General features: G+C 34.0%; 2 protein-coding genes across 4 annotated transcripts; one reads left to right on the top strand and one right to left on the bottom strand.

Moving 5' to 3' along the window:
* Positions 1-203: 203 nt before the first annotated feature.
* Positions 204-7,349, top strand: LOC128167599 (alpha-L-fucosidase-like). The gene is made up of 8 exons (XM_052833396.1): positions 204-649; positions 1,253-1,359; positions 2,891-3,021; positions 3,319-3,452; positions 4,310-4,407; positions 5,450-5,582; positions 5,790-5,963; positions 6,977-7,349. The coding sequence occupies exons 1-8, from the start codon at positions 303-305 to the stop codon at positions 7,233-7,235; spliced, it is 1,383 nt and encodes a 460-aa protein (XP_052689356.1). The 5' UTR covers positions 204-302; the 3' UTR covers positions 7,236-7,349.
* Positions 7,350-8,403: 1,054 nt separating this feature from the next.
* LOC128167602 (TBCC domain-containing protein 1-like) lies at positions 8,404-22,006 on the bottom strand. 3 transcript variants are annotated; one of them, XM_052833401.1, is made up of 9 exons: positions 19,180-19,281; positions 14,567-14,725; positions 13,065-13,105; positions 12,751-12,895; positions 12,016-12,144; positions 11,532-11,606; positions 11,004-11,103; positions 10,383-10,554; positions 8,404-10,008 (listed from the first exon to the last, which is right to left on the bottom strand). In XM_052833401.1, exons 1-9 carry the CDS (start codon positions 19,256-19,258, stop codon positions 9,964-9,966), a joined length of 945 nt encoding a protein of 314 aa, XP_052689361.1. In that variant the 5' UTR covers positions 19,259-19,281; the 3' UTR covers positions 8,404-9,963. The 3 variants fall into 3 exon arrangements, with proteins under 3 accessions (XP_052689361.1, XP_052689360.1, XP_052689362.1); XM_052833400.1 differs by lacking the exon at positions 8,404-10,008 and having other exon boundaries at positions 10,200-10,554; positions 19,180-19,288; XM_052833402.1 differs by lacking the exons at positions 8,404-10,008; positions 19,180-19,281 and adding an exon at positions 20,435-22,006 and having other exon boundaries at positions 10,317-10,554.
* Between the last annotated feature and the right edge of the window lie 724 nt (positions 22,007-22,730).

Here is a 22,730-nt window from a genome sequence, read left to right as displayed (position 1 = left end):
TGTTTCAAAATTATCCTATCCCTTCATTAAATTAAATACCTAAAATTTGTTTGCCAAATTATGAAAAAAAGAATCAGAATCCCTCCTTTTTACTGTTTCAAATACCGTGTAATGTTTTTATATTAAAAAAATTGAAAGTTTTGCGGAATTAATTGGTTCTACCGTTATAGGTTTTAACATAAACAAACTCACGTGAGTGTCATGTGATTTAGAACACAAATAGCCGCTGCAGGATGTTTACAGTATAATAATTGATTAGTCATTCTGCTGTATTCACGGTATTGTATAGTCAGCCGTAAGTCATGGTGATGATGAAGTCGGTAGTTTTAGTGTTATTGCTCCAAATTTATATTGTGTGCACTGTCAGGTACCAACCAAACTGGGATTCTCTGGACACGAGACCACTACCCGAGTGGTACGATAAGTCCAAAATTGGAATTTTCCTACACTGGGGAGTGTTTTCGGTTCCTGCTTTCAAGGGTGCTTGGTTTTGGTATGAATGGAAAACTCAAAAGGACAAGGATGTGGTGAAATTTATGCAAGATAATTATCCTCCAGATTTCACTTATGCAGATTTTGCCTCACAGTTCCATGCTACATTCTACAATCCTGACCAGTGGGCGGATCTCTTCGAGGCATCTGGGGCGAAGTATATGTCGATTATTTACTCAAACTTTCACATAAATTAAGCTATTTTATTAACTCTCTTTATAAAATACACTCGGCATCTCTTTTTTAAAAATCATGCAAGTAATGATCACAGCAGTGTAAACAGATTTCCTACAGAGATTAATTATGGAAAAATTTGTCATCTTCTATTTTTCAGGAGTCACTCAGAATGCACAATTTTTCTCTGCTATCATCTGTGTACTTTCAATTATTATAATCATGTCCTTTGCAATCAAAATCCAGATGTAACTGTATATATAAGACTTTTTAGCTCACTGAGCCAAAGACTCCAGTGAGCATTTATCTAGCAAAATTTGTTCGTTGTCTGTTGTTATTGGCATTATGCATTATTGTTGTAATATTTTCACATGTTCATCTTCTTCTCTAAAGCCACTTGGCCAATTTCAACCAAATTATATGATGCACAAAGCATATTTGTGAGCAATGTACACTAATACACTGTATCCCAACCTAAATCTAAGATATGTCATCAGCTTACTTCTCTGTAGATGCTGTTGCATTTTGATATTTATTTGTACATGTAATTAGGTTTTATCATACATAATGGTTTTGATTTTTGCAGATACGTAGTATTGGTAACCAAGCACCATGAGGGCTTCACTCTCTGGCCCTCTGCTGCCTCCTGGAACTGGAACGCCTATGATGTCGGACCACACAGAGACCTTGTCGGTAAGTTGTAGAAAAGTCAGTCATGATTTATTTTGCAATTCACATACTAACAACCTACAATTTAAATTTCAATTTCAATTTCTTTATTAACCAATTAAGGGCCCTCAAGGGGCAACATGAAGACTGTACATACAACATCCAATGTACATAAAACATTCAATAAACATATACAAGAGGGAAAGAGTTGGATGATTGAAAGAGCTAGGACAGACATGAACATTTAATTAGTTTATATATGTATGTTTCTATACATTCAATACAGTGTCTTCTATATATTTATGTTAAACACCATACATAAATGTGTCAAAATACAAATGTACATACAAATTTGAAATAGTCCCTTTAGCTTGATGAATATTGTACTTTTGGGGTAGCCAATTCATCGTATTGACTGCAAAGACAGCAATAATTGTAATTGCAAATTGAGTAAATGTGTGTAAGCACTACAATTTGCGCTGCAGAGTTGTGGTTGCACACGACATGTAGTGTATTTAAGTTTTTTAAAGTTGACTTGCATTGTGTATAAAAAAATTAGAGCGATGGGTTGGTGATTTCATCCCAAACCTTTGTATTGCTTTGCAAATGAACCTATCAAGACATTCAATAACAATGTGTGCTTTTGATTTAAACAATTTCCTGGTAGTAGACTATTATTCTGCATTTCATTACTAGTAACATTTTATTGTGGCAGATACGCGGCTATGTTAAGGCTGCCCGATTAATTTCAAAGCGATATGTAGAAAGTCACTTGTCTGTACTTCATAAGATATGACGTCATAGTTAACTTTGAGGTCACAATCTGCATTCCTTTCCATCATTTTTAGGGAATGTGTCGTAACGTAATAAGTGATATTCATTGTGAATAATAAAACCGCTTCATTCCTTTACATAGACACTGTTGTAAATACTAATGATACTAAATTCAATATCACCGATATAGAGTATAAAAATATCAACAGTTTTAAAGTTTCGTAATAGTAAATAACTATTCATAAACTAATGGTTTTGAGACTCCCCCTGCTACGTGTAATCTAATGAATGGTGATATGTATATGCATAAAAAAACAGCTTGGCGCAAATGAAAGATGAAAACAATCTTAGTATATTTTACGTGAAATCGGGAGAGATTTTTTTCATAAAAATATTTTTGATTTAATGTCATTATTCACTTGTGCCGATGCGATTTTTATAGATTATTTACCATGTTAGAATCAACCGTCACGTGCTTAAGAAAGATATCTGACGTCACAAAAATACATCAAATATAGTGTTGGATGTCACTGTTAATCCATGTAATAAAAATTTAAAGAAACTCGCTCGGTTAAAGTATTTTTCGATAATTTAAATAGTATCATTTTTCGATATATATTTACTTTCAGACAGTCTTAACATAGCCGCATATCAGTTTTCCAAGAGATGCATATGTATGAAAAACAAAATTTCTGTATTACTGCATGATCTTTTTTTATCTTTTCATCTTGCAAAGTTTCATATTAAAAATCATTTTCACATTTTGAATATTATAACAAAGGTGCCCTTGCTGATTCCATAAGAAACAGGACAGACATCCACTTTGGAGTGTACCATTCTCTGTTTGAGTTCTACAACCCGCTGTATCTCCAGGATGTGGCCAACAAACATAAGACTCAAGACTTTGTTAGGGTAGGTAGCAGAATAATGAATGATTTTATTACAATGAATGTGGGGGAGGATTCAAGAGAAATATTCCAGATTGCAGATCTTGCCACTGTGGTTGAATTTCCCTGATACCTATTCAACATATTCATGCAAAGCAAGGAAAATGTATAAAGAAATGATTAATTTTCTCCAATATCATAGTAGTACAAGTACCATCACATTAGATATATTATGCATATTCAGATGTACGTAGCAGACATTAGAACCCTTTCTTTGAATAAAATGGTGTAACTTTGTAGAGTTGTATTTACTGTGTTACAGAACAAGGCCCTACCAGAGCTGTATGAACTGGTCAACCGATACAAGCCTGATGTCGTGTGGTCTGATGGAGACTGGAATGAAAACAGTACCTACTGGAACTCCACCGAGTTTCTGGCCTGGCTGTTCAATGACAGGTATCTGTACAGCTTCCTATCATAGTGAGAATACTGTAAACGTACTACATTTGGCAATGTACTGTGGAATCATTAAATTTCGTGGGGGCCAATTTTCGTGGATGGCTTAAATTTTACAGGTTCGTGAGGACGTAATTTTGTGTACTCTCATATATCTACAAAAGAAAATATGAGTTTATTACCCTATTTAACAATTCGTGGAGGAAGTTATTTTGTGGATGAGAGGTAACCACAAATTCCACGAAAATTGAGCCACCACGAAATCTAATAATTCCACAGTATTCTTTTTAGTGTTTTTGGCGGAAAGCAACTTCCACTAAATCAATACATCACTAAATGCCATACATATGTGTAAAAGAATAGGATCATCCAGAAATACGCTTATTCAAATCCACACTAACTTCTTCCAAAATCAATTTCCACCAAATATTGTACACGCCAAATACATGTGCATTACATTTATAGTACATGTACTAGTAACATATTTGGTTATTTAACACAGGACCCTATCAACACCGCAAGGAGGGGTCAAATTTATGGCCTTTTACAAGACCTCAATTTGACCAGGCACTGCTAATTTATATCTTCAATCATTACAATGATTCGATAATGAGCTGTTTTATATTATTATTTATGTGATGAGTCAAAAACTTTGGCCAAGAAATACTGATTGCCAGTGTAAGCACGTTAGTTAAAGATAAAGCTCATACAGTAGATACAGCTAGGCCATCCCATTACCAAATCTCTGATGGAAAGAACTCATACTGGCTATGTAAATCCTGTTTGTTATGTTCACTGTGACTTGGACAGGTTAATTGTTTAGCATCTGCTCAGTGGTCAGTCTGGTTGTCTTGTAGCCCGGTGAAGGACACAGTGGTCACCAATGACCGGTGGGGGAAGGACGCCAACTGTAAACATGGAAGCTTCTGGAACTGTCAGGACAAGTTTAAACCAGGTAACAAGATAAAGATGCAACTTATTTACTCATATCATTATTTTACTGATTTTTACATCCTTATGACCTTGACCTCCCTGTGGCCTTGACCTCCTTATTATTTTGATTTGCATATTTCATGGTCAGAGATATATTATAGAATGTATCTTCATATTACTTATATTTTGCTGATATCAGGCCACATCAATTTAATATGGTTGTTGAACCAGCGCACACATATTTAAATAAAACTATACAAATAATATTATTTTGAATGTCTTGCATCCAGAAAAATGTTCTATTTCAGTTAAATTTCTGCTCTGTCTTTCTTATTTTAAATGATTTAAATTTATAAATCAGAAAAAAGTTTTAAAATGTAATCATTTGCTCAAAACTTAATTATGAACCGGCTGCCTAAAATTTTTTGCCTACAAACAATAACTTTATTATTTAATCACTAACCCACTCATACTTTTTTCATCAGATGTCCAACAAACATGAAGTTAAATTGCTGTGGCATTAGCCTAATTTATTCCTCTCATAATATATTTAGCAACTCAGACATGTGCAAAGATAAATGACACAATTATATTTGTACCATAAGGCAGGACTGTTGCTATTATGACTATTTGACCTGCAGATCTGTAGGTTCTTTCCATTTAAGCTATATTTTTTTCAAATTCTTTTTTTTATAAAATGTGCTTCTTGTGCAAAATATTTATTGATCTTTAAATCATTTGGATCAATACTGTGGAATCATTTATTTTTGTGGATTGCTAAAATTTTACAGGTTCGTGTTTTGTGTATTCTCTTAAACCTACAGACTGAGGAAATATGACTTTATTACCCTAATTTATTAATTCGGGGAGGATGTTAATTCGTGGATGAAAGATACCCATGAATTCCACGAAAATTGAGCCACCACGAAATCTAAGGATTCCACAGTAATTTTAATGCATCCTTGTAGATACAAATACATGTATATAATTACTTGAGTACTGGTGCAGATCAGGAAAAGATTTTAAAAATATATGATTTAAATGGAGAATATTCTCAAATGCAGGGAAAATCTTCAAACACAAGTGGGAGAACTGTATGACAGTAGACAAGAAGGCATGGACTCATCGGCGCCAGATACAGATTGAGGATGTTCTTACAATAGAGGAACTGCTGGCGGAAATTGCAGAAACTGTCAGGTAAGTGATCTAATACATTTAGGTACATATCTCAGATTATTAAGCTGTTTCAAAAATTATGAGGGAAATGGATTTTCTGTGAAATATGGATCCAAAGTTAAATGTTTGTCAGTGTGACTAAGAGATACATGATAATAGGGTAATTGTATGTGTTTAATGAGGATTATCTTTGACTTTATTATATATTGCTCTCTTACTCTATTGAAGTTATGGGGGTAATATCCTGATTAATGTGGGACCAACGGCTGACGGAGTTATCGTCCCTGTTTTTGAAGAGCGGCTCCGACAAATGGGACAGTGGCTTAAGGTCAACGGAGAGGCCATTTACGAGACCCATCCCTGGTTCGAAGGCACAGATAATATAACATTCCATGGAGTTTGGTGAGTCATGTCAGATCATTGGGTATCATACCATTGAGCTGAATGGTCTACCAGTAATTCATATTTCTGACTGGCCTTTTTTTTCTGTTTTCTCTCATTAACAACAAAACTGACTCTTATTTTTGCAGAGGTTTTACAGTCTAAGATTATAGGGGTCTGTAGGTGCAGCAGCTTATAATGATCAATCTATCCCTTCATCTGTTCTTCCAATATCACTTGTCCAAAATATATTTTCTCCACCTTCGGCCTGGCCCTGGGGCGCCATAAAACTTAGACGCTCACTTTTGATCTCAGTCTCACTTTTCCACTATATGTTCCTTTTGTAAAAAGGAGACTTAGATCAAAAGTAAGCTCGTTAAGTTTTATGGCCCTGGGGCCAGATTTAGCTCAAACTCACCCATATAGTGCCTGTCTTTAGACAAAGGATATGCAGCTATCTTTAAACAACTTTTTAGATCAAATGTCAAGTTGAAAAGTTCTTATCGCTTACATATTTTCCCATGCCTTTTCTAGCTCATTCTTCACCCAAATTGTGTTCATGGGAAAATGATCTTGAACCAAGTTTGTTGGTTGGAGGTCAAGGTCAACATAGTTCTTTGTACTAAAGCTTAGCATATTTTCTCTCCCCTCTGACCCATCTTGCTCATACTTAATCCAAAGAGTACTTAGTTTGTAAAAGTGTAAGTCAATGGTCTAAGCAGATACTAATATAATATATACATGCATATTGTGTCATGTGGTTCATACTTACACCTAAGAGTGCTAGTGATTTAAGTGTTAGAATGACCCTAATCTAAGTATCTAAGTTAAGAGATTAAGATCAAACAGTCATTTACCCTTAGGTCCTTAACTATATGAGGACCCTTTGAAACTGTCGTCATCTGAATGATCTCTAATAGCTGAGGACTTAAAGTTGCTCTTACATGATTAACCTACAATGTACATGAAGATCTAAATGAAAAAAAAAGAATTGAAAATGAACAAAATAATGGCAAGGAGATTGATTGTTTCAGGTATACCACGAAGAAGCAAGGAAATAGTACAGTGGTATATGGTATTGTCACAATGTGGCCCCAAGACAACAGGCTTCTCCTAGGTCTGCCTGTCACCACGGCAACCACCAGGGTCACAATGATTGGTGTTAAGGAGCCATTAAAATGGTCTTTGTACAAGAATATTGCCATGCAAATTGAGTTCCCTCTTCTACCTCCTAACCAGATGCCATGCAAGTGGGCATGGGTTATCAAAATGGAGAATCTCAAAAATCAATAAGAATGGATGTACAATTGTTTAAAGTGTGAGCTTTTTCAAAATTTTATCATGCAACTTAAAGTCTCGTTCTCAGTTGTTTTGCATTTTTTTTTATTGGATGCTGTGACTAATTGTTATACCTCTGTCAAATATTTGTATTAAAAAATTTGAAATAAAGGGGTGATATAAATACAGGTATATATTTTATTATACACCTACGTGTTTTTTTTGTAGAACATACTATAGTTCTTTTCGTGGCACTGTTAAGGCTTACTTTGAAAATATTAGCGGATTAAAATGTTCATAAAACGATGCATCTATCATTACAAAATATTTAAGTAAATTAGTAAATGACATTTTGTGTGGTCCCCTGAATTGATAGTCACGTGACATGTGTTGATAATTCTCCCGAATGGAGGTCATAAACAAATTTCAATATTACAAGGGCATACTCTTATTTGAATTAAAAATTTAAATAATAATTAAATTCTACTTTTTTGGGAGATTCTAAAAAGTGCTGCTGCTTTGGATAGAGTTCGTCTTTTATTAGAATAAATATCATAGAAATGAGCTTCGGCTGGATTTTATTTGACTTTCGTTTAATATTTTATGTATTTATTAATTCATTCTATAGACTTCATCGAAGCAGCAGCACTTTTCAATAAATTAAACATTCCTTTAATTTTTATCCAAAAGATTGTAATGATTTGTTTAGTGTATGCCCTTGTAAAAAGCGGATTTAGATAGGCTACCCGATTTCAAACACATCGAACTTGTACATTAAATACTTCAAAAAGAAATAATATAAGCTCTAAAAAATAACATGCCGAATTAAAACAAGCACTATAGATAGTATTTAATTGTAAAATAATTGTTTTAATTTTATGCTCTGTTCATTAATAAGATGCATTTTTCCATGTTAAAAAATTGATCGATCTGCCTCTCTCTCCACAAAATATGCGTCAAAATTTACAGTATGACGTCACATCATCAAGTGCACCGTGATCAGTCAGTTGTTTATATTTATCGTTGTTGGACTTATTTGATTACAAAGTTGCATGCATAGGTAATTTTTAATGTAGTTTAATGTTTTCGTACCCATGACAATCGGATATTATTTTATTCATAAGCATTTTTGATGACTTGTTGTTTTGTATGATGTCATAGTTAACATTTCCCGTACTTTCTGTCGGCGTGACCACAAAGTAAACCTTAACAGTGTTGTGTTGGGTCATTTATTGTATTCCTGGAATCTTACATCTGGGTTTTGTTTAAATTCATTCCTTACAAGCACATTATATAGATTATATAATATTAATACTATTATATTATATTTTTTTCTATGCACATTTTTTATTTTTGGATTTTTTTGAATGAGATTACTTCATGTATATAACATACAGGGTCGTGATGATATGTTTCATGTTATAAACAAAGAAAATCTTTTTCTGTATTTCTATAAAGAGCTTGATCTTTATTAAATGAAGATCAATATGGTCTAAAAATGGCCATGAACATCTAGTCCTCCTAAAGTACAATAAATTAACTATAACATGGAGCACAAAACCATCTTTTGGATCCATTTGATAACTTTGATCCATTTAATTTTTATAATATAAAGAAAACCCTTAATTGTTTTTGTTACATCATGAATGCATTTTGTTTAAAACATGTACATGTACTAATTACTATTTAAACCAGTACTTTAATTACAGTGTTATAGTGAATAAACACTTCATATGAGACATTGAGTTTCTTTGATTTATATCACCTTCTCTTAAAGAGTGTGGCCTGGCAGCAGTGAATGCTCATCAGAAGTTGTAAGGAAAAGACTCCAGGTACATTGGCATGCAACACAACTTGTTTCCAGTACATTCATTAATACATGTATGACATTTACTGGTCAGTATATATATGTATACATGTATGATACATGTATATATAGGTTATACTTAACATGGGATCAAAAAGTTATGAAATTTATTCAGTACATTTATCTCTGACTAGTTAGCTTTAAGTACCCAAATGGTTGGCACGAGACTATTTACTTTAGCATGGCTGCATAAAACTACAACATAAGTCCATTTTCTAGGAAAACCTGGAAAGATGAGCAAGTGCTCTCATATTTCAGACTTGAGCATACCATTTTCTCTCAAAAAAAAACCATAGTCCATGATATCAAGAATTAGCAGAAAACCATTTGCACTGTGAAGTCTTGCAGTGTGTAGCAGACTCCTGTTTAAGATGACCCCTTTCATTTGCACTGTGAAGTCTTGCAGTGTTTAGCAGACATGACCCCTTTCATTTGCACTGTGAAGTCTTGCAGTGTGTAGCAGACTCCTGTTTAAGATGACCCCTGTCATTTGCACTGTGAAGTCTTGCAGTGTTTAGTAGACTCCTGTTTAAGATGACCTCTTTCATTTGCACTGTGAAGTCTTGCAGTGTGTAGCAGACTCCTGTTTAAGATGACCCCTGTCATTTGCACTGTGAAGTCTTGCAGTGTTTAGTAGACTCCTGTTTAAGATGACCTCTTTCATTTGCACTGTGAAGTCTTGCAGTGTGTAGCAGACTCCTGTTTAAGATGACCTCTTTCATTTGCACTATGTACTCTTCCAGTGTGTAACAGACTCCTGCATCAATCCTTTTGGTTAGTCAACACACACCTAGATGAAGCTCTGTGATTGGCAACTCCGATTTCAAATCTCCCAGCATGATTTTAACTGCAATACTGTATATCATTCTGAACAAGTCAGGTACTAGTATTTGGAAAAGTGGTGTAGATTTTGTAAAGTATCTGTAAAGAAAACAAACTAAGATTAACACGGGCTTCCAATTTTGTATTCATGGTTTATGTATGCAAAGAAATAAAATTAAGCATTTGTGCGGCATACATATATAATACCGGTACTCAGTGAAATTGTTTATCTTCAGAAAAACATGGAATATTTTTAAGAAGAAGAGGTATTCATGTTGCTACCCTTATAACTGTTTACATGTACATGTATATACTACATTTTCACAAGTCATTGATTTTGTGTTCATTCTACTGCCTTGAGTGGAAGTAGAATGCACACATAAACGGCGGCTTGCAAAGATGAATTGCACTGAGATTTTTTTTTAATAGGTAAGAATACGGTTACTTGAATCAAAGATGGTGAGAAAACCAACCAGTTCCTTGGTTCTGTTGTAAGTGAAGTATTGGGGAAAGTCAACTGGTATTTCTTTGTAATGGAACTCCACCCCATTGTTTGAAGTAGTCTCCATCAAGGCCTCCAGACACTCACAAAAATAGTCAAAGGCTGGGGCCACCACATCCTTGTCCTCCAATGTGAAAATATACCTAAAAACATTCCAAGAGTTGTTTAAAATTTATTGACATTAGCATCTAAATGCTATTGATTTGAACTAAAACCTAAACGAAGCTTAATTTGACAATTCATTTTTGATTGAATTAAATGCATAAAATAAATACAAGTATAATTTTTTTCTTTTTTTATGTGTTCCAAATTTAATCAGGTAAATAAAAATGTATAAATGTTTAATGCTAATACATTTCAGATTACTGTAACAAAAGAAAATATACCCTGCTTTAAATTATTCTATCATTGTTTATTCTTTTTTATCATAATAACTGCAGTTTTATGGTTAAAATGTACTCCTGTTTAAGTATTCTCAAATAATGTTGACACAGTGGTTTTTTCATTTTTAAATCAATTCCCACTGCATGCGTGCTCTTAAAGTTATCCCCCTTGTTCACCGGTAGCTGTGACAAATGGTCTCTATACATACCTTTTCTCCAAGCTGATGAACAGTGACTTGGCTGGGAAATTCATCAGAAGTTTGTATACAGTGTTAAAGAAGCCTATGGTCAGTTTGTCATCATACACAACTGAAAATTAATACATTTCTTAGAATACAAAATACTGATATACATGTAATTGGTCTTGGGGGGAGGGGACAATGAAAACCACTACTATTTCTTTATACCCTTGTTAAATACCACCTTTGTGTACATAAAGACAGCATATATGTGTTTTATCTAGAAATATATACATTTCTCATTGTCTTTATCTGTGATGACACTTTGAATCAAAGTAACATTAAGTTCAATTAATTAAATGATTTACAAATGGGGCACAAGCAGGGTATGCATAATTATACAATAGTAAAAATAACATAAAAATGTCAATAATTTGATATTTAATGTTACAATAGCTGAAATTTATAGCTATATTGTTAGTATCGATAATAATGAACCATTCTTTGATCATTCAAATGATACTCAAAGAATGATTCCATGTTCCTTTAATATCTCACCATCTCCTGCTATGAAAATCCTGGCTGTGTTTATCAAACTCACTTCTTCTTCTTTAATTGTATACTTATCAGTGCCTAAAAAATTAATTCACAGTGATGCTGTACGAAGGATTGTAACATTTTTCTGGTGTACATGCACTTATTAATAATTATACTTCAAACATTTCATTGATAGACATATCTTTCCAAACTTTGATTATTAAATCACATACCGGGAATCGTTAAAATTCATGGGGGCCAATTTTTGTGGATTGTGGGTTTTTTCTTGTTTGCTGGGATGTAATTTCGTGGATGCGTCAGTTTTCAGTTTCAGTAAGAAAAATAACCCTTTCTAAATTTGTTTTCATCAAGGATGTAAATTCCTGTGGGAGCGCTACCAATGAATACCATGAAAATTAAGCCGGAATGAATTTTAATGATTCCACAGTAATACATATTTAATGTACATGTATCTATAATTTTCCTATTCAAGGATAATATGAACCTGATGTTGGGCTTTCTGTCACCCAGTCAAGCTGACACACTTTGAAATTTTTCTCCTTTATTGGATCCAGACAGTTCCAGTTCTGATCCAGGTTGTGATCTGCAAGTTTTAACACATCTTCTCCAGTATCTAAGAAAAGTTTAAATCTTTAAATTTATCTGTGCATATATTCCAAATCAAGTACATGCTCTCATGTTTACAAAAGCATATTTATAACTGAAAAAAGTTAAATGAAATTCCCTCTCTCTCCATCTTCACACTTATACCCATATAAAAACCAATTAAGTCAAGCAAATGGCCAGTGTTAGTGAAAATAAGCATGTGATTATACTAGTCTTTCATATTTACGATTCTTTATACCAAGAGTACTGGTAATTAAACCGTTTATGAGGTAAAAGCAAAGGATTTTGTTAATACTGAAGTTTCTATAAAATACTGTATACAGAGTTATTTTCACCCTGTGTAGTTTTCGCCCTTCTAGTAACACTAATTGCTAATATTTTCACCCCATCTTGAATTCACCCAGACACATTTGTGTTTAAAGATGGATAATTTGAGAATTTTGAATTTGCCCTATCTTAAATTCACCCACTGAAAACAAGGCTGAAAAGGGCAAAATCAAAATGGGGCAAATATTTCCCTGAATAATGTATACTCTCTCTCTCTCTCTCTCTCTCTCTCTCTCTCTCTCTCTCTCTCTCTCTCTCTCTCTCTCTTTCTCTCTCTCTCTCTCACCTGTACAAACAACATTCTTGGCAAAGAAGGAGGCTACAATGCTGGCTAGGCCAGTGCCAGCTCCTAGCTCTACAACTGTCTCATTTCTCAACTCCTCCTGGACATGGATAAGATAGTCTGCCAACAGAAGGGAACCATGCCACAACTGTGTAGAAAAAGAGTACCGTAGTTTTATTTGCTAGATGGTTATAGATTGGCCAGATCATGGTTCAAAACAAAGTCCAAACACCTTAATTAAGGATTTCATCAAAGAAATTTCATGACATGGAATCTTTAACAGCAATATTACTCACAAACTGTGCATCAACTCTTACCTGTTTTCCAACATCTTTAAGCTCAGTTTCCATCCAGTGGGCTGAAAATTATTTGAATCCTTTACTCATATCTTAGTATAATCAAAGGCCGGAACGGCCACAAAGGCGTCGAGCTGACATTTTCTTTTATATAGAATGATATCAATAATTTGGATTTCTGTACTAATATATAAAGTCGTTTATCAAATAATATTAGAATAAAAAAGGAAATAAATTACGTTTTGTGCTGTTTCAAAAACAATAATCAGTATATTTCGTTATAAAATAGGTAGTGATGAGTTTATAATACAATAACTCATCATGGTTACAAAAATCGAAGAAATTTCAAAGTTTAAAAAAGATTATTATTTTCTTTCTGCTTTAAAAAGTCTTTGCACATTTCACAGGCTCATAATTTGAATACATTAACACTGTGTCCCTAATTATAATAATAATACATACTTTTATTTATTTCAATTCCCGTTTGAAACAAGATTACCTATGCTATGGTTGTTTACAAACAAATCCACAACACGTGCTATCTAAAATGCTCGACCAAACCAACTGCATTATCGTGTTTATTAAATGCAACAAAATCTCTTGATAAGTTTATCGCTTACAATTATTTTGGAGACCATGCCCGATAACAAATACATTTACATATCAAATTTTATTTCTATCGGGCACAGTCTCCAATCAAAATGTAAGCGATAAACTTAAATAATATTTTAGTGAATGTTTACATTGCACCTTATTGTATTCATCCGCCATTTCTTGATTAAGCAAATTTATACTAATGCAATGAGTTGTCAATAACCAGGGAGGCAAAGTTGGTTTTTTGTACACAATTTAGTTGAATAAAAGGAATACAAATCTTGTAATACGTTTAATACTTCAAGGAACTTATTTTTTTTTATGCGCATTAAAAAGGCGGTGCAGTGCATGAATTTTTGGACGATTGCCAATCCAGACGATCGCTAGAAGGCTGCCGAGCATTAGCTCGACGCCTTAAAAATGATTAAAATCTAATGGAATCATAACATAACATGGCATGCACGGCATACAGTGTCAATTAGACCAAACCTATCAGAAAGCTGCCCCAAACTAGACCATTTGTTTACTTTCAGGGTCTGCTTGGGGTTTACACCCAGTTTGCTAGAGCAGACCCAGAGTTAACCCACAGTAAACTCAGAGTGGACATATAGAGTAAACCCCAGCTAGAAGTTGACCTGTGAAAGCAGATATGCTACATGTGTATTAGGAATATACAAGGTGCAAGATTACAGGCGGTAAGATGGTAAGTTTGAAGACTCACTTCAGTGAGCAAACCCTAGTAAATCCAAAGTAAACCCCGAAATGACACAAATTAAAAAAATAAAAGACTCTGCTCTGGTGTTAGGTTGGGTCTGATCGGTACTGTCATGCATGCATACATTAACTTAATTTCATTTATTCATCTTAATTTTAAGCAATTACACTGTGGCAAATCTTTAGTTCTTTATGTTTAAACTTTGAACATGTACCTATTGTTAGAACACTCCTGTCTCCAGTCTCTTTGCATTTACTTGTTTTCCTTCTCAGCATCAGGTCCCCATCTTCATCTGCTCCAGTACCATTTATTTCCTCTGTCTCATCCACATTAATTGATTTGGAGGGTGGAAGTGTGAACCATAGACGGCTTACTGTATTATGATGTATCAAACATAATGCATTAATCTGAATCAACTTGAATAGACTGATTTTACTAGTGCATGATGTATTATGTGAACAAGTGACAATTTAAAAATAGGAGATATCAGACTCATCTCTTAATTTGGTGGTTAATTATTGAATCACAACTTATATGCTTATTACAAAAATGTCAGCCTCCTTAACAAAAATCATTATAGGTAGATAATCACAACTAAAGCGGCAAATAGTTAATATGGAATGCCATCGCTGCCTTATAGCATAAAACTATAGATACATTATGTCAAATTATCATTACTTTATGTCAAAGTCCATTACGTGGTGTGAATATATCTTTACATTTGGTCAAATCGTTATTACGTGATGTCAAACGCACGTTAGGTGAAGTTAACATGTCTTTACATGATGTCAACTTTTTACGTTGTAATGTAAAATCATCCTTACGTTATGCCAACTTTGTACAACCAAAAGTCAATACATCATGACATTATTTCGACACTGTATTACATGGGGCAAATGTATCTTTACATTATGTCAACATTTTATTACATGCTATCAATATATCCTTACATTATATCAACACTGCAGTACATATTGCGATTCCATCCCTACATTTTATCAACACTTTATTACATGGTGTAACTATATCGTTTTATTATGTCAACACTTTATAACTTGATGTCATAAGTTTATTACGTTATGTCTAAACTGAATAATGTGATGTGAACAAGTCTTCGCCGTCGGCCAGTTCTCTGTTCCATGATGTACACGCTCCATTACTTTAAGTTGAAACATCATTTTGTTATGCGAACACGGATACCCTCTGCCTTTATATATACATAGAAACGGTAAGCTTACCCAAATATATACATGGGCTATTGAAACTTTGTGGGACAGAACGGAACCAGGAAAGGGTATTCAAATGGGAAAATAGAATTTTTCAAAAAAATGAGCAATTTTGTTTTTATTCATTACATTTCAAAGTAAGATTGATCTTTAATTTTATTGTTTAAATTCGTTATTTAAAGAAAATATACGTATATATGATACTACTCTAAAATTAACAGATTACAAGTTTTTCACGGCAGAACTTACTAACTAGTTTAAGCTAGCAAATGAATATTCTATATTAGTTAGAGCTTTAAAACAAACGAAACACATTCCCAAGCATAACATCGTTAAAATTACAATGTCAGCAGTACTAGTACTTGACTTATTTTTAAGATTCTGGTTCCGTTCCGTTCCGCAAACTACCATTACCCGTGTGGATATTGGTATTCAACGGAACAGATTGGAATGGGCGTATATTTCCTTTTTTGTCTATTTTCACGCCAATTCTATACTTACGACGAAAATATATGTAACATGATCATACATGTAATTGTTTACAAAAAAACCCACTCATGCTGTCGAATTATTTCATTTAATTAAAAATTAGTAAGTTAGGTTTATGAGGAAACGCTGAAGACAGTGCCAATTTTACTAATACTGTGGAATCATTAGATTTCGTGGTGGCTCAATTTTCGTGGAATTCGTGGGTACCTCTTATCCACGAATTTACATCCTCCACGAATTAATAAATTGAAGTAATAAAGTCATGTTTCCTTTTGTAGATATAAGAGAATACACGAAATTACGTCCTCACGAGCCTGTAAAATTCTAGCAATCCACGAAAATTGACCCCCACGAAAATTAATGATTCCACAGTAGTGTTTGCCTTTCTTTATAATAAATTCTAAAATCGGCGAATACATTTCCCCTCTCTTATTTGTGTACGTTTTATTATGACATATTTCTGATTTATTTTAGGCTTAGCCCCCCCCCCCCCCCCCCACTTTTTTTGCAAAGTTAGACCTAACCATTAGGCACATAGCATCATAGAGGGTTAAACCCCCCCCGCACTTTTCTCGCCGGAAATGAAATTGTTCCTAAAGAACTATAATGATAAGAGTCAAATTTGGCCCCCATAATTCAATATTTTTAAAAGTGTTTCGGGTACAATAAAATGTTTTGTTTTACTTTCATGTTAAATACTGAAATCTGATTGGTTAAGACGCAGTTAATAATATTTACTATTACCCTCAGCGTTAGCAACGCACTTGGCAACGGGTAATATTAAAAAATGTTACATGCGCGAAAATTATGCGCGTACGGTTCGCTGTAGAATTCACGTTATTCCTATATAAAAGCAGTAAAATTTTGTTAAAAATTTTAAAAAAGACATTCAGTATAACAAAATAAATAGTGCCTGTTTGGGAGGATAACAGTTGAAATTGACACCCCTCGAAAACCATTGTCAACCTCCGCTTCGCGTCGGTTGACAATGGTTTTCTCGGGGTGTCAATTTCAACTGTTACCCTCCCAAACAGGCACTATTTATATAATGTTATAATTTATAAGAGTTTATATAAAATATATTTTTCACATATTTGTTTGATTTATTTGCACTCACTTGCAGTATATGACGTCAGAAGTGATGCTATTTCTATAATTCAATCAAAATCAGTCGAAAATTGACATTTTTCTCATCTTTTTACGAAGGGGAAATATAGAGCGCATGCTTGAACCAGGACAATTTTTTTGACACTTATTAGACTTGGCTAGATACATCTCTGATTAAAATATTTTGTTGGTTCAAGCATGCGCTCTATGTTTCCTGAAAGAAATACTGCTTGAAAACAAGCTTTTTATGCTAAAATGCAAAAATGGCGGGAAAAGGTTGTCTTTACAATGCCGTATTTGTAAATTGTGGGCACTTTAATCAAAACGAACAGTAAGTTAAAACATCACATATATATCTGTACAAAGAAAACAGAGAATTACAGTAAAATAATTTTAGGCCCATACCATATATAGTCCTTTACCTTGAAAGAGAAGTTGGAAGTAATAGGAATACTAGCCCCCCCCCCCCCCCCCCCCAACGGATTAGGATTTTCATGATTTTGGGAATTAGGTTTTTTCTCTATATAACTGAGGATTAGTCTAGCCCCCCCCCCCCCCCCCCAAATATCAATTTGCTTCCGACGCCAGTGATGTGAATACTCTTGAAGTAAAAAAGTACAAATCAAAAATAAAATTTTAAATTAAAAAAACAACCATAAAGAGATTAATTTTAAATTTTTATATCTATTTTATTTTTAGTATTCAAGGGCCGATGAGCACGAGAAAACTTGGATTTTAATTAAGTCTTATTCTATCTAAACTATAAATTCAATGTTTAAATACGTAGATGTTCTTTCACTCTCGGGAAATTAAATTGTCAGCAACAAAGTCACTTAGAGCTTTCAGAAGAGCATACATAGGCCTATGTATATTTTCGTTCTAGTATGATTAAATCACTGCTTCTTACTAGTATCTACTGTTGGGGGTTTTCTGGGTCCATTTGGGTAAATCGGCGTATCGTTTCTATGTATTTGTTATATTGTAAATTTTGAATTTAAAACATTACAAATATATAAAGGCCATGGATTTCGTGTTTGTATACCGGAATGATGTTTCGACTTAAAGTAATGGAGCTTATACATGACGGAATAGAGAATTGGCCTAATGTAAAGACCTATTCACATCACTTAATGAAGTTTAGACAAAAAGTCAAGACATTTTCGTATCAAGTAATGTACTTTCGACATTAAATGATACAGTGTTGACATAATGAAAGGATGTGTTAACACCATGTATTAAGGTGTTGATCAAATGTAAAAATATATTAATAACATGTTATAAAATGTTGACATAATGTAAAGATAGAATAGCGATACGTAATGCAGTGTTGATATAATGTAAGGATATATTGATAGCATGTAATAAAATGTTGACATAATGTAAGGATACATTTGCCCTATGTAATACAGTGTCGAAATAATGTAATGATGTATTGACCTTTGGTTGTACAATGTTGGCATAACGTACGGATGATTTTACATCACAACGTAAAAAGTTGACATCATGTAAAGACATGTTAACTTCACCTAACGTGCGTTTGACATCACGTAATAACGATTTGACCAAATGTAAAGATATATTCACACCACGCAATGGACTTTGACAATAAAGTAATGATAATTTGACATAATGTACCTATAGTTTTATGCTATAAGGCAGCGATGGCGTTCCATAAGTTAAACCGGGATTGATCCGAAATTCCGCTAGACAATTTCTAAATACATCATTGCATTGTTTACTATAATTTATTTGTTGTTTTCCATTTAACACAGGGATTTGAACACGAAAGAAGTGTGTTTGTGTGTGTGTGTGTGTGTGTGTGTAGGGGGGGGGGGGGGGGGCATTAGTATACATATGATAGTATATTACTTCTTGAATGCTTTATACCCCCCTCCCCACCGGCCTTTCTTGGTCTCAGCAAAGACATGTCTCAGATTGAGTCAAATCCCAGTGCCATTTACAGTATGGATTTACACAAGATTACAAAAACTCTAAAATAACATACCAGTATATGTATTTCCTTCTACTGCTGTATTTTGACTTGTTAAATGAACGTCTGACAACACTTTTTCTGTTGGTTCCATGTTAATCAGACATAACGAAAGTGAAAGTACATTTGAAACTTTTACTTTCTATTTTGAAAATCTTGTATAGGTCGTACCTTTTTTATTCGATGTAAAGTGACGTAAAAAAAAATTCATTGCAAAGTAGCCAAAGATTTTATACCCCCCCCCCCCCCCCCCCCGAAATCTACCATGTTTAAAAAAGTACAAAAACTTTAAATGAGCTTATATATTTTTAGCAAATGGTCACGCACATTTTTAATACTTTTTAGCCCTGTTTATTCTAATATATTTAGAATATTCTTAAAATGGTACAAACAAAAATACAAACCTTTTCTGTTTTTAATGCATTACACATGATTTGAGCATCTTTTGTCACAAAATCTTTCTCTGAAACAGAAACTGATTGCATAATTGGGCAAAATTACACACAGGGCAAAAAGATAATGCTGATGTATACTGGTACATGTATAGGAGTAAATTGAGAAACATTATAAAATTTATTTTCAATTCTAAGTGTCAGCTAGTAGTTTGAAGTGCTCTACATTCATTCCATCTTTCCAGAATTTAATAAATAAGTTATCAAATTGGACAATATTGGCCAGTTAAAATATAAAAACCTTGCTAGTTTATTTACTTTGAAACTATGTTTAGTTCTTTTTCTGGAATGTGGCATAATAATATTGCCATTAAAAATGACGTTATTCATATATTTTTTTATCCTTTATGTAACCATTTAAATTGTGTTGTAAAAATAATTTTTATTTCTTATTTATTGTTATACATGTATATGGTTTTCAAATTAAATGAAAGAATTCAATTACAACAAAGTATTGACACGGACAGATTCTCACCAGTTGAACTCCTTGTAAAGAAAAAAATAAACCTTATTTTTGTGAACAACACATTTATTACATAAAACATTAACTAAGAACTGGTGGCACTTGAGGTTATATTTCATTCTCTGTAATTTTACAATCTTGAACCGGTATATTAAATCTAGCACTAACAAATCTATAAAATTAAGCTTTTTCGTTGACATAATGGAATTTGATCAGTGCTTTTCTATTGGTCATTCATTGGTGATTGGTATGTGAAAGATATCTAATAAAATAGTACATGGATAAAAATAACCTCTACAGCATCATTTTTTAAGTGTTTGATTTTGTAAAGGCACTACAAGACTATCTAGTTCACGCTTGTGTCCAGTCTCTGAAAGCCACACATGGAAACGAGATTCCACAAGCTTCTGAAACTCTCTCCTCTGTTCTTTGGCAAGTCCTGACTCTTTCACAGTTTTCTGCCAGGAGTCTATTTGCTTCTGTCTTTGACTAATGGCCTTTTGATATTTTGGTGGCAAGGGCATTGGAATACTCCTTGTTTTCCCCACTATTTCAAAAGGAACATTGAAAGTGAAGAAATCTTGTGTAGGCTGTGTTTCCCATACTGGGGCAGTGTCTTTGTGGTCTGGACCAATACACAGAGGCTGGTCCCACAGGTTCCGGCTGACACCTATTCCACTCTTGGCCATTTGTTCTTCCAGTGTTCCATAGAAGGTGTGATAGGGTGCTAACGTTAGGGTCTCGTTCCCTCCCAAAAGGACAGGACGATTTGGAGTCAAAAGATGCAGTGTACAGGAGGTACTTCCACATATCATCACATTCCTCGCTGCTGAAATCACTGTCAGGTTCTCACAGTGACTGATGTATAAAGCGACTTCTACCGGTCCTAGCACTATAGTGCTATTTCGACACTTCTCAATAGTAACTGATCTGAGGGGAGAGAGAAGATAGAGGAAGGAGTAATGGCTTCTGTGAATTTTGACACTGCTACCTTCCAGTGTACCTGAACTCCTAGCAATTGTTTGCTTGCTGACTTGACTCATGATGATAATTTTGTTTCCTTTCATATGCTCTTTTGGAACAACATGTGCATTGGTCGCTATTTTACCTCTCTTTGTTGTTGACTCTGCCATAGCCTCTTTGTCCTCGCCAGCCATTGGCCAGGATAGGCGACGACCATTTGCAATACAGGAGGATATTCCAAAAGGGTTTTGGACCAAACAGTCTCTAAGCCAGATGCTCAATTTACGTAAGTTAAAAGTCTTTGTTATTTTTGAAAAACCACTTTTGTGTTGAACAGTCTGTAAGGTTGCAATGTCTAGTAATGGTATTAAAGACCGGCATTTGTCTATTGATCCTGCAACAAGGAATCCAATGGCTTCCACAGCCTCAGTTGTCAGTGCTGATTCAGTTGGATGGGTTTGACTGTAATTTTCCGGTTCAACAAGTAGTTCTAAAATTTCTTGAATGTTATGCTGCACAAATAACATGTGGCTGTGGTCGTCTAATGTTTTGTTGCCTCTCGGTGTACTTCTCCCAGATCCTTCCAGCTCTTGTGAATTCTTCAAACTTGGCCACTCATCTCCAGCAACCAGTGAGGCTTTCAGGGACACTTTGTGAAGTTGTTGCAAGTACAAATACAAAACAAATTTCAGGGTGCCTACGGAAACCTGTGAACGAAGTTCGTCAACATCTGACTGATGGGAGCATTCAGTAAAACGTTGATCCCATTCCACTCTTTCTATTGCTGATAAGTCCTCACTTAGAAGATGGCAGGTTGAAAAGTACATCCATGCCAGGTCTTCTGATAAATGCAACTTATTGCAGGCAATATGTCTCCACACTGAATAATTAAGTTTTGGAAATCCAGACGATCCTTTGTTTTTTGCATATATCACGATTTTCTTCACATTATTGTATGCCAACCTGGGATGAGGAGCAATGGGAAATGCCCCATAACTAAATGGTTCTGACTTCACCCAAAGGCTAGGATTCACTTCTGTTTTAGTCTGCATTGTAAGTGATGATTACTTGCAAAGTGTTCTGGAAAATTTTTGAAGAAAATATCAATTTTAACACATGTATACAGTGATTAAGTAAGTAAGTAAAAAATTTACATATTTAAAGTGACTTGTGTACATTTATATCATATTTAAGAAATAAACAACGTTATTTAGTGAACATGGCGTTATGAATAGCAATTGCTCTGTTGGCATATTCCATCATGCGCGCTAGCGCATCATGGAAAATATGCCAGCAGAGCAGTTGCTATTCATAACGCCATGTTCACTAAATAATCGTTGTTTATTACTTATATTTGCATTTTACCACTCGCAAATACCCTGTATTAGCCTAGACCTTGACAATTAGCTATTGCATCAAAAATAAACATTCAGACTGTAATGAATCTTTTTAATTCACATTTGTTAACAGAATCAATGATATGTTTTAACAGTAATTCCTTTAAAATGTTATTATAAGACATGTTTTAATTAAATCCATGTACCGTACATCAATTTTATGGAGTTGGAGAAAAACACATGACTTATCGTATATAGTGGCTTAAATCTATAACGTCATGGAAAAGTATATGACGTCTCACCTTTATGACGTCATAGTATACAGACGGAGCAATTGCGATTATAGAAAAA

This window comes from Crassostrea angulata, chromosome 10 (assembly GCF_025612915.1).
Source record: "Crassostrea angulata isolate pt1a10 chromosome 10, ASM2561291v2, whole genome shotgun sequence".
Taxonomy (NCBI): domain Eukaryota; kingdom Metazoa; phylum Mollusca; class Bivalvia; order Ostreida; family Ostreidae; genus Magallana; species Magallana angulata.
This window is presented reverse-complemented; position numbering and strand designations above follow the sequence as displayed.